This window comes from Aegilops tauschii, chromosome 6, assembly GCF_002575655.3.
Source record: "Aegilops tauschii subsp. strangulata cultivar AL8/78 chromosome 6, Aet v6.0, whole genome shotgun sequence".
Classification (NCBI taxonomy): domain Eukaryota; kingdom Viridiplantae; phylum Streptophyta; class Magnoliopsida; order Poales; family Poaceae; genus Aegilops; species Aegilops tauschii.
The window spans coordinates 463208507-463219957 of record NC_053040.3 but is presented as its reverse complement, the minus strand read 5'-3'; the positions used below and the strand labels follow the sequence as shown (position 1 = coordinate 463219957).

The 11451-nt window shown below is 49.1% G+C and overlaps 1 protein-coding gene and 1 long non-coding RNA gene across 2 annotated transcripts; one reads left to right on the top strand and one right to left on the bottom strand.

Moving 5' to 3' along the window:
• Window positions 1-4052: 4052 nt before the first annotated feature.
• LOC120966631 (uncharacterized) lies at window positions 4053-6531 on the bottom strand. The gene is made up of 2 exons (XR_005760781.2): window positions 4716-6531; window positions 4053-4575 (listed from the first exon to the last, which is right to left on the bottom strand). It is a non-coding gene; the product is annotated as an uncharacterized lncRNA (long non-coding RNA).
• Window positions 6532-7298: 767 nt separating this feature from the next.
• LOC109784796 (uncharacterized) lies at window positions 7299-9445 on the top strand. The gene is made up of 2 exons (XM_020343397.4): window positions 7299-8886; window positions 8985-9445. Exon 1 carries the CDS (start codon window positions 7474-7476, stop codon window positions 8857-8859), a length of 1386 nt encoding a protein of 461 aa, XP_020198986.2. The 5' UTR covers window positions 7299-7473; the 3' UTR covers window positions 8860-8886; window positions 8985-9445.
• The last annotated feature ends 2006 nt before the right edge of the window (window positions 9446-11451 follow it).

The window sequence follows — 11451 nt, the reverse complement described above, 5'->3', positions numbered from 1 at the left end:
AACCACTATCTTCAATATACTCTTGGCCTTCATTAAGATGAACCGCCATTGGGATAACCCGGCCCCTCCTGGGCGGGTCATATCCAATAGTCATATCCCCAACAAGTACCAAGAGAAACACATCCTTAATCGGATAGGATGCTTAAGGATATATCAGTACTAACAAAATAGACACGTCCTTAAACAATATGAACCAGCAATGCTAAAATAGACCATCTGATACCGAAACATATACAGACAGATGGTTGAGAAGCCAATCCTTAAACAAACTGTATGAGCATGTGATGACAAAACAAACCTATCCTTATACAAATACTATGAGCATGTAATGCCAAAGTAAACACACACGATGCCAAAACAGTAGAAGCGGGATAGGATGTAATGCCAAAATAAATCTACAGAATGCCAAAACAGTAGGATCCAAGTCATCTGCGCAACGAAGCAATGTGACCTATCCTCGAAGAGCCACAACTTATTTGCTGCAAGAGGAAGAACACTACCGGCCACCAACCAGCAAAACAAACCGTAACGACATCTCTGCGGAACAGGTGAAAATGGACCTAGGTAATCATCAGAATCGGGCAGGGAAGGGACCAGAACAATACCTTCTTCAACGGCACGCCGACGGCCAAGGTGACGGCAAGCGAAGCGCAGGGCCAATAAGTCACACCCTCGAACTACCTACAAGACGACTAATGAAAAAAGGAAAAGAGGGGAAGTGAGGACCGGCAAGAAGAACGCCTCGAAGGAGGCAAGACGAGATCGCGAAAACCATCACCTAACCGACGACGAGGAGGAGAACACGGCGACGGCGGTGGCCAGATCCAAGAATGAAATAAGAGAAAGGAGGAAGTGAGTCCTACGAGGAGAGAAGCACACACCCTTCCACCCGTCCTATCTACCCCTCAGCCACCCACATGACGCCATGCACTGGGCTACCAGGTGAAATCCCCCTAGTGCCCTTGTCGCTACGCCCGAGCTCGAGCTCGGCGACGGCTGCCGCCGCGCTCACCAACGCGCCCACACGCCCGGGCTTGAGCTCGTCCATGGCCGCCGCTGCGCCCGGATCCTGAGTGCCCCTCGACCTCAACACCGGGTCCGTCACCGCCATGAGCTGCTCGACGCCGAGGGAGAGAGGACCGGGCAGCTGCAGGAGCGGCAACCTGCGCTCCTCCCGGCGATGGGGACGCTCGAGCTCGACAGGGGAGCAGCGGCACTACCGTTGGCGGCCCCCCTTCCGAAGATGCAAGAGGCTTGGCGACAGGGGGACGGGGGGCGATGGGGAGGGAAGTGGGCGCGGGTGTAGGGTTTGCAGAGGAGAAAGAGAGGTGGTGCGGGAGGAAGAGGAGAGGAGGCGGCACGAGTGCGGGAGTAGCGACCGCTCTGTCACACCCATGTCGTTATTGGATATTTTCCAACCACGTGAAATGACGAAAGTGCCCTCGGCGGGGCACTGTAATTACGCGCGGTGGCACGAACGAGGCTGCATTATTCATTGCCACAGTTTCGGGTCCTCAATCGTACGGCCGAGGTCATTCGGTGGCTCGATCCGACGGCCCAGATTCCATCAAGGAAAAGAAACGGATGGCCGGATGTCACTAATTGCTGTGAGAGCACGGTTCTCCCCTAGGTTCTTGTTTCTGGATGGGAGGCAGAGAAGTAGAGGAGCATGTGTGACAACGAGCGGTACCATGTGGAGCATAAGGGCACGATAAGTGATGACTGGATGTGTAGGAGTGGGGATAGTCAAATATACGGTGGCGGATTGAAGAACACGTGGCAGGAACAAAGGCACCCGTTTGTGATGGCCAGGTTGTTGCTGGCCAAGTCAAGAGGAGCACGACGTTGCAGGTAGAGAGCAGAAGAACACGCAATTGAGACTGCAATTGAGAATGGCGTGACATGAACAACAGAGATCTAGCCTCCTCGGGTTAAAAATCACCTCACAGGAGACTGCAATTGGGAATGGCGTGACATGAACAACAGAGATCTGGGCGGCGCGTTTTTCCTTTTTCTTTTCTAACATACACTGCACGGCACGTTGTTGACGCGACGCTCGCAGGAGGTGGCTGTTATTTGGATGAGCGCATGTCTTTTTTAAGCATCTCCGGCTATTGGCCCTTCAGGAGGCGCTAAAAATCGCCCCCTGAAGACGCACCGGCGCAAACCGCGTGCTGGGAGCGTGATGTCCGCCAGTCGCGGCGCCCACTTTTTTAAACTAAAATCCGGCACAAACACGGCGCAAATTGAACCAAACTTCGGCGAGTTCATACATATTTAAAATATTTTTACAAAAAAAAAAGCTACTAGGCCCGCCGTCTCCCTCGCCGCCCGCCGCCCTTGAAGCTCTACATGCCGAGGAGGCTGTAGAACTGCGTGTAGTCGCCGCCGCCGTCGTCGTCGTGGCCTCGAACTGCTCGGCGTGCCGGCGACGGAAGTAGGGTTCCCACAGCGGGCTGTCGGGGACGTACCGTGGACCTTCCCTCGCCGCCCGCGGCGGAGAGGCGCGGATACGCGCGATCTCCGCACGCCGCGCCGCCCCGGTGGGCGGTGGTGGCACCGGGACCCCGCCGGCGCTGCTCCTCCACGCCCCGGGCACCCGCATGTCCGGCGGGACCGGGTACTCGGCCTCGTAGAGGAGCCGAGCTTCGTCCTCGTCAATGTGTCGGCGGCCGAAGCCGTTCGCCGCCGCGCCATCGCCTGGGAAGCGCTCGGCCATGGTTGAACTGGAGAAGGCGAGAGGAGAGGGGAGGAACGGTGGTGGAACGGGACGTCGGCGATGGAGAGTCTGTGCTTCACCGGCGCGCTGGGGGACGGCTTATATAGGCGGAGGCGCCGCGCGTACGCGTGCCCGCCGTGTGTACGCGTGGCGGGCGAGGGACGCGCGGCGTCCCGTCTTCACTGCGCCGCCCGTGAGGCATCAATGGAGGAGGCTGACCGGCGCGGCAGCGCGCGGCAGCTTTGGCATTGATTCCGCCGCGGGAACCGAGGCGATGAGGACGAAGAAGCGGCAAGAAGAGCCGAGTCGCTGCCAAGGAGGGCCCGCCGATTTTCGCGCCAAAAACGATTCGGCTGGCGCCCCCAGCGCGCCGGGTTCGGCCTGGGTCCACCGGCGCCAATTTCGGCCCGAGCCGGTGAAAACTGGGCCCTTGGGGGCGCGACTGGGCCGATTTTTCGACGCCGACGGCCGAAAAATCGCGGGGGGGGGGGGGGGGGGCCTTGTTGGGGGCGCGGCTGGAGATGCTCTTAGTCTTTTTTTTTTTTTGCAGGTGAATTGTTAGTCTAATCATACGAGCCAAATATGAAACTATATATAAGTGTTGATTACAAACTAGAAAAAACAGGTAGTAAGAAGCACCTTCTCATAGTATAATTTCAGTATCACACGGACACAGATTTGGTGAACATGGATGCGCGCGCATCCTTTATGAATAGTAAATTTGAAAAAAATGCTAGAAAAAATTTAAAAAATCTGAATTTATTTTTTAAATATACATAGTCAACCGGTATACTTGCATATGATGTTTCACGAAGAAATCACATCCGTGGTAATCTGGGCAAAAATGACAAAATCGAAGCTAATCGAAGCTATATTAAAAAACATTGATTAATGAATAGTATGATCGCATTAATATTTTCTTCACTAAGAATATCATGGGTGTTAATACATCATGAAACTTCACATGTGAGTAGAATGATCGAAATTTCAGAAATTTTTAATTTTTTCTAGTATTTTTTATGAATTTACTATTCACATGGGTGCGCGCGCACCCATGCTCACCTTTGTATTTTCGGTATCACACTCCCTATAGTATTGATTTTTTTTTTTGCGGGGGTCCCCTATATTATTGATGTAAGTATTGGTCAAGATTAACACAAAGAAACTGTTTGATCGAGGAATTCATTTTTTCTCGAAAAGGAGGGCTTACCCATGGGGTCACAATTAATCGATGCACATGACCATCAATAGAGGAATTTATGAAATCCTTGTGTTTACGGATTCCTCTTTTTTGTTAGAAAATTAGTGAAAATGTGTGTCCCGGTCAATAAAATGATAGACCCATACATCATGAAGAAGGTGCAATTTATTCAAACTCTAAATACATAAGATCAAATATGTGATTTCTTAGTTCCCACCTGTTGAATGATTTTCAATATTGATATTTTAATCATCTCGTCATTAGACGCCAGGCTGAACTAAAACTTGGCATGTTCATTCATCGGTAATGATGGTGTACGCGCATGCGGGCATACTTTGTCGCAATCATCTACTCCCTCCGTTCCTAAATATAAGTCTTTTTAGACATTTTAAATAAATTACAACATACGAATGTATGTAGACATATTTTAGAGTATAGATTCATTCATTTTACTTCGTATGTAGTCACTTGTTGCAATCTCTAAAAAGATTTATATTTGGGAACGGAGGGAGTAGATTGTCATAGCAGAGTTCACCGGGCCACTGTGTTGCACAACACCAACATGTGTGATGGGCACATGTATTCTTCACACACAACACTATCGGAGGACCATGGTAAGCCTTAGCTCCAATCCCGCCATCTATCTGGCGACCACCTGATATATCGAGAAACACAATAATGGGCATTTAGTTAAATGAATCATCATCATAACTCATGTGTTTGATGAGATTGTCAAGAACTCAAGATATTGGTCTATGTGACATACTACTAGGATAGATGTATATGTATACTTACAGTGCACGGAAAACACATGGCATCCGAGGAGCACAAAGAACATAATCGTTGCTAATTTGACATCCATGTTTGATCAGTGAGGCGGTTCTGTTTGACTGACGAGCACAATAGTATGCTCGAGTTAACACCTTACGCTTTTTATAGGCCAAATACATTAATTGCATACTTACTTGCAAATAACATTATGTTATATAAAGGCAAATCCTATGAATAGATAACAAGCTATTTAAAGCAATCGATTAATGTCTAATTAAAACTTGCTACAGAAGGATAACACACATTTCTTCTTGGCAGACGTATTAATTAACACACACCAAGAAGATAAGCATAAGGGGATAATAAAAATAAAAATAAAAATGTATTTACTTTATGTTGGCCATTAATTAGCTAATATCCAATTCTGAGCCCAGCTCATCTACACTCAATGAACAGTAAATTCGTAAATAATACTAGAAAAGTTCAAAAAATTCTGAATTTTTTTGTGGACAAAAATGACTGAGTGCGTGAGATGCGTGCCAAATTTTAAAGCATCTGGACATCTAAGTAGCTTTCAGCAAAAAAAATCGGGTCCAAACAATGCACAAACAGTAAACTTTTTCATAGACTCTGAATTTGTCTTTTTTGCTGAGAACTAATCAGACATCCAAATGCTGTGAAATTTGGCACGGACATCACGCACTTGGTCATCTTTCTCCACCAAAAAGTTGGAATTTTCTAAATGATTTTTAATTAGTCCTGGGCTCATCTGGGCCTTGGAGCCAAAACACCTCACTCATTAATTAGTTCATAAATTGAACAAAAACTTACTATATCACAAAAGATAGAAATGTGCAAGGCATTTATTATCTGACTGCTTCAACTCTCACTACTGCAGAACTGCTTATATGTGAAACATTTCCTTCCCAATACTTGTAATAAGGGCCCAGATTAATTCGGGAATACGCAAAGCTTGCTTATCATTGCATTGATATGAGAGGTTGAATGAGTACAGGAGGTGATACAACACATGGCACGGATGCAAAAGGCGTGAACATGGTGCCCCAAACTGGAGAGACATGAGACACTCGACCCAAAGAAAAACACAGCTGAACTCGCCAACCAGAGACACAATCCGACCAATAACTAGACGACCGACATCACCGAAGTCAGCACCGAGGACGCCGCGAGCAAACAAGACAACGCCTTCAGGAAGGAGAACGACACGAGACGTTACCGGCGTCCGATCTGGGAAGCCGGACCTAGAGTTTCCCCTGTTGCTTGAAGAGGGCCCCAGAAAGTGGCCATGGCAGTGCCTTCAAGAAGGGAACGACACCCGCAAGTGTCGCCAGTGCCAGCATAGAATGCGGGGATTGCTCCCTGGCCAAATTCCGAACAATCCCAAGCCGTCGGAGAACAAATCGGAGAAGAGGAAGTCGAGTATAGGGCGAAATTGCTACAGGAGGAAGGGGAGCCACGCCCGACGCCGAAGGAGGCACCGAGCGTCGCCGGACTTGCGAGCTCCGTTAGAGGGCGGGGTTGTGTGGCTGAGCGAAATGGAAGGCAACGAGATGTGACGGTGGGCGGAGCCCCGGACGAACCAGGATTTGGAAAGTGTAGATCAAGGCCACCGGGACCGGAGCAGCAGAGCACCGGCAAGCCTAGGAGCTGGAAGGGGATGCAGCTCCCGGAGCGAGCCAGAAACGGAGATGCGCCCGGATGGACGACCAACAAAGGGCACCGGCAGGGTGATGGTGCGGTGATGCCGAGGAGCCAACGAGCCAAGGAAGCCGGAAAGAGCGCAGCTTCCATGGTGTGCTGGATCCGAAGCCGCGTCGGCCGGCCATGGACGTAGGAAGGGGCACAAGTTCATAGTCGGCGTGCCGAAGCCGCCCCTACCGGGGGTGGGTGGGTGGTGAAGTTCACGCGCAACCAAACCTCCCGGCCCGCGCACTGTGGGAAGCAGCCGCCGCCGGGCACAAACCCACGCCTCCACGACCGCCATAGCGAGAGGCAGACCCGGAGCCGAGCAGGGGGTGAGGGTGGTGGGGGTCGATGGGAGGGGGTGGACGCAGCGGAGAAGGCACGGCGGCCGCCGCGGTGGCCGAACGGAGAGCGCCACATCCAGCCGGGCAAGGTCCCAGATCCCATCTAGGCCGGCAGAAGCCACCCGCGTGGGAGCCGCAGCCAGGGAGGCCACCAGCGCTCACGTCATCTAGCTTGGGCCAAACATACAAGTGATGGGTGTGCCTCCCCGCCCACCACTCGTAATTGAGTTACTAGTGTGGCGGGCATGTATGTGCAGCCGCCATAGGTATGGTTGGCCCATGGCTAAAATGGTTGAAAAAATACTAGTAGCAGATTTATTTGTTTGAGTTTGCCCACCACTAGTACTTAAGTTAACAAAATGATGGGCTCAGATTCCTGCCCGTCACTGGTACTTAAATTAAACAATGATGGGCTTAGATTCCTGCCCATCACAGGTAATTAAGTTAACAATGATGGGCTCAGATTCCTGCCCGCCACTGGTACGTACGCCAATAATTGTCCACTGTATATTGGATTTGCTCATCTTTTCTTCCTTACTTCTTCTCCCCCTCCAAGCTACAAAGGCAGAGTTCCATCCAACTCCTCCCCTCGAGTTTCACCTAATGAGACTGCAGCTCCTGTTGCTTCCAGCCCTCTTGCAAAGAAGTTGGCAAAGAGTTCGAGCTTCAATTCCAAAGTAGGTAATCCTGCTATCTCATCAAACAGTGGGGAGAATTCACCCAAACCTAAATCCATGGCAGCAAGCTTAGCCACCACCCCTGCAGCTGCCAAGGTGATGCCATCTGCAGCACCAATTGTCAGTCAAACAGTAAGGAAGTCACTGTCATACAAGGAAGTGGCAATAGCTGCACCAGGAACTCTTGCCAAAGCGTTGAATGATGTGCATACAAAGCAAAAGGATGCAACTGATCCAGCTGTAAATCTTGAAAGTGCCAAGGCTCCCAAAGAAAGCAATGTTCGCCCTTCTGAAGAGAAAAATGGGGCAATACAAGTGTCACCAAAGGATAATAATTTGCAAGTATCAAAAGCAACTGATGAGCACAAATCTCCCAGTTCTGATACTGAACAAGCCAATGGTTCGGTAGGATCAAATCAAGCTGAGAAGGCCTCAGATTCAGCAGAGACATCTACAGAGAAGAACCAATCACCAGCAGCACTAGCGGACCTCCCAAATGAAGAAGCAGCAACTTTGACTGAGGCAAATGATTCTTCCTCCAATGATGATGAAAGAGGTCCAGGAGAGGATAATCAAGAACAGCTGTCTAGTGGGGCCGAAAATGAGAAATCTTCACCATCTGGAAGTGAAAAGAATGATTCACCAGTAGAAGGTGCGAAAGAGACAGCCAGTAAACTTAATGCTGCCGCTGCTCCATTCAGTCCAGCCACCGTGCCAGCTTTTGGTTCAATGGTCGTACCAGGTTTCAGAGAACACGCGGGACTATTGCCATCGCCAGCCAATGTGCCCCCAATGCTGGCCATCCCTCTCCGTAAGCACCCTCACCAGTCTGCAACTGCAAGGGTCCCTTGTGGTCCACGTCTAGCCGGAGGGTTCAACAGATCAGGGCACCGAGTGCCTCGTAACAAGCCTGTGTTGCCGAGTGGTGAAGTTCTTCCAGAGGCAGCCACATCCCCTAAAGTGATGAATCCTCATGCAGCGGAGTTTGTGCCGGGTCAATCTCGTAGTCCTGATGGCCATCCATCATCTCCTAATGAACCTCTGGCATCGCCAGCTGGTATTCAAGCATCACAGGATGGGCTTCCATCATCTCCAGATAGTACTGTCGAGTCACCCAAGACTGCTTCCCCACAAGTGTCTGAAACTAGTGAGACTAGTCCTGAAGGAAATGATACATCTAGTGGAATTGATGTTGAAGCTGAGGCTGAGAGCAAGAACACAGAGGAGAAGAACAACCATGTGGAATGTGAGGACAGTGAAGTGAAGCCTGATGAAACTATAGTTTCTGGAGGTGCTGAAGTTGATGCAACAGCCCCAATAGATGCTCAATATGATGCTTCAGCCCCAAAATATGCTCCAGATGATTCAAGCGTGACTGAAAAGCCGAAGTCCTGGGCTGATTACAGTGATGGAGAAGTCGAGGCCGTTCAGGTTGCGAGCTGAGAAAAGGTGGTCTTCTCAGCCTCTCAGGTAGTTACAGGAAGTTTTATTCATACACAGATGAGCCCCTCTTACGGGAAATAAAAGCATGCGAATGCAAACTGACACGCTGCTGTTTTTGCTGAAAGGAGGAGATGCTGGTTTTCTCGTTAGAGAATTAGTTGCTTTCTGATCTATTTCATGGTTTCTAGTACCTATTTGTTTCTGCCGCCCTGCACGGCTGCACCGGTGCTATGGTATTGCAAGGGTTCGCATTGCCATGGAACTTTAAAGGTCTTCCGAATGTCCCAACTGCCATCATGGTGACCTTGTTTCAGCTTGCTTTGTCATTGCAAAGGAGCTTGGGAAGATCAGAGAGGTGGTAAACACCCCATCGTTCCCCCCATTTTGCTCAGAGTTTTTATTTCCTTTAGCGATGAACTGGACACACTGCCGACTTGACCATCTTTGTATGTAGTTATTTCTTTTGAATTTTGATAAATTAGACTGTTGTAAAGAAAATCAATACTTCCCTGAGCAGGAAGTTTGTATCAAGTGTCCCTGTAATCAGGTTGTTGCCTTTTTTTGGACAATTTTGCTTGTACAAGAATCCATGAGACGCCGATCCGTTTTGTGATTATTACTCGATTCGATTCTATTCGAAGAATAAACATGCCAGTGACACTCTGCTTCAACAACTAAAAGAAAAGGATAGCAGCATTGTGTCAATGAAAAAGGCCAGTTATGTTTTGTATAACAAGTGAGAGAAAAGGATGCCATCATTGAGTCTATCAAGAAGACCAATGGGTCTCTGCTGCAGCAGCTTGCTGAAAAAGATAGTGCCATTGGTTCTATAAAAATATCAATGGTGAGAAGAATAATATCATCAAAAAGCTCACAGCAAAGGGTGGGGTAATTCACTAAATATTGAATCTTCAATGACAATGCAGCTTCAGCATATAGTTACTGAGCTGGACATAACTCTTCTTAATGTGCAGAACATTTGCGTGTATCTTGACCAGAACACAGTTCTTGATACTGAATATCTGCAGTTCACTGGCACATATCCATAGGAGGATCCACAACCAAGTTTCCCTGATGATGAAGAGTTGCCATCCACGGGCTATGGAAGCCCTGAACATGTACCTTATATGAGGAGCTCTCTAGATGAGGAGATGTTTTTGACAGTGAGGACAAGTGCTCTGCGGAAGTCCCACGATGATCACTGATTCTACATTACCACCTCATCATCATGACTATCTGAATGATCGTTTGGTACTTCCAGTTCACCATCTTAGTATATGTAACCTCCGTGCACTTGCCTTCTGATGATATGCAATCGATGCCCTACTATGCAGCACCTCCTCCTACTAGACTTAATTATGTAAATACTGTTGAGGCAATTTCTCGATTAAATTAATCCACGAGTAAATCACTAGCATGGCATTGACACAAATAAACACATACTGATATTCAGTCAAGCTAGCACATACTACGCTAATTGCAGAAAGATCTACGTATAACGTTAGCATGGCTAAAACAGAAAACAGTAGGAGCAGGATAAACGAGTTATACCCTCCAGTAGGCCATGCAGAGGCCGTGGCTTTGGTGGCAGCAACGGCGTCCTCGGCGGCCTTCTTGTCGGCTTCAGCTTTTTGGGCGGCGGCACGTTCGGCGTCGGTGGACATGGTGATGATGAAGGCGACGCGGACGTAGAGGAAGTAGACGATCGGAAGTGAGCAGTCGCGTAATCGCTGCCCAAAAACCTATTCGCCCCTCACCCCGTACAGGAACCAGAAGGGCGTGGTTTCGGAGACCTGCTCTCCCGTCGACCGTGTACGGCTCGACTCACGTCCGAGTCCGTGATAGCCCACGATCCAACGTCTCAAATCGTGGCCCAGCTATCAGAGAACTCCCCGTTAGTGACTGGCAAAAATAAGCGCGTAAGTGTGAGCTCGGCTTGGCTCAATCCCGCAACCCGCGGCGCGTCGTGACGAGGCGTGGCGTGGCGAGGTGGGCGGCGGAGGAGGAGTGCGCGAGGGCCTCTTCTCTTCTCAAGCTTCAATAGCATATAGAAGAGAAACCCTTATAAGGAGGTCCAACTCCTCTTCCACTTCCGGGGTGGGACTAAACTTCCCACTACACCTACTGCCATATAACCCACATGGGCCCTTAAAGATTTTTCAGAAATTGCTATATGGGCCTAGAGCCCATCTCAAATTTCAGCAATCCCCCACCAGATCTCGAGGGCCCATTGTGTCCTCTGTTCCAATTACTGTTTCGAAGACCTGTTAAGGTTGAACTTCTCCTAGAGCAAGTAGATACACTCCTTCACAACTGAACAATGGACTATGCCTTGAATTGTCAGTTTGGCGTAAAGAAGTTTCACCACATGTCTTACTAGTACTAGGCTGCCGAAGGCTGACCCCTCGGGTGGAGCATATAAGTCACACTCCTGGCCTATTCATGAGCTTACTAGAGATCACCCCAATCTCATAGACTGTGACCAGCAGTCGGGCTCATATAGGTGTGTTCCTCCAAAGATCGCTCTGTAGGATAGCATCTTGCTTTCATAAGCTTTGGAACACATTAAGACAGTAGTCATCCTACCATACA

Coding starts and splice junctions, on each gene's coding strand:
- LOC109784796 (XM_020343397.4), top strand. CDS start 7,474: ATGGCAGCAAGCTTAGCCACCACCCCTGCAGCTGCCAAGGTGATGCCA.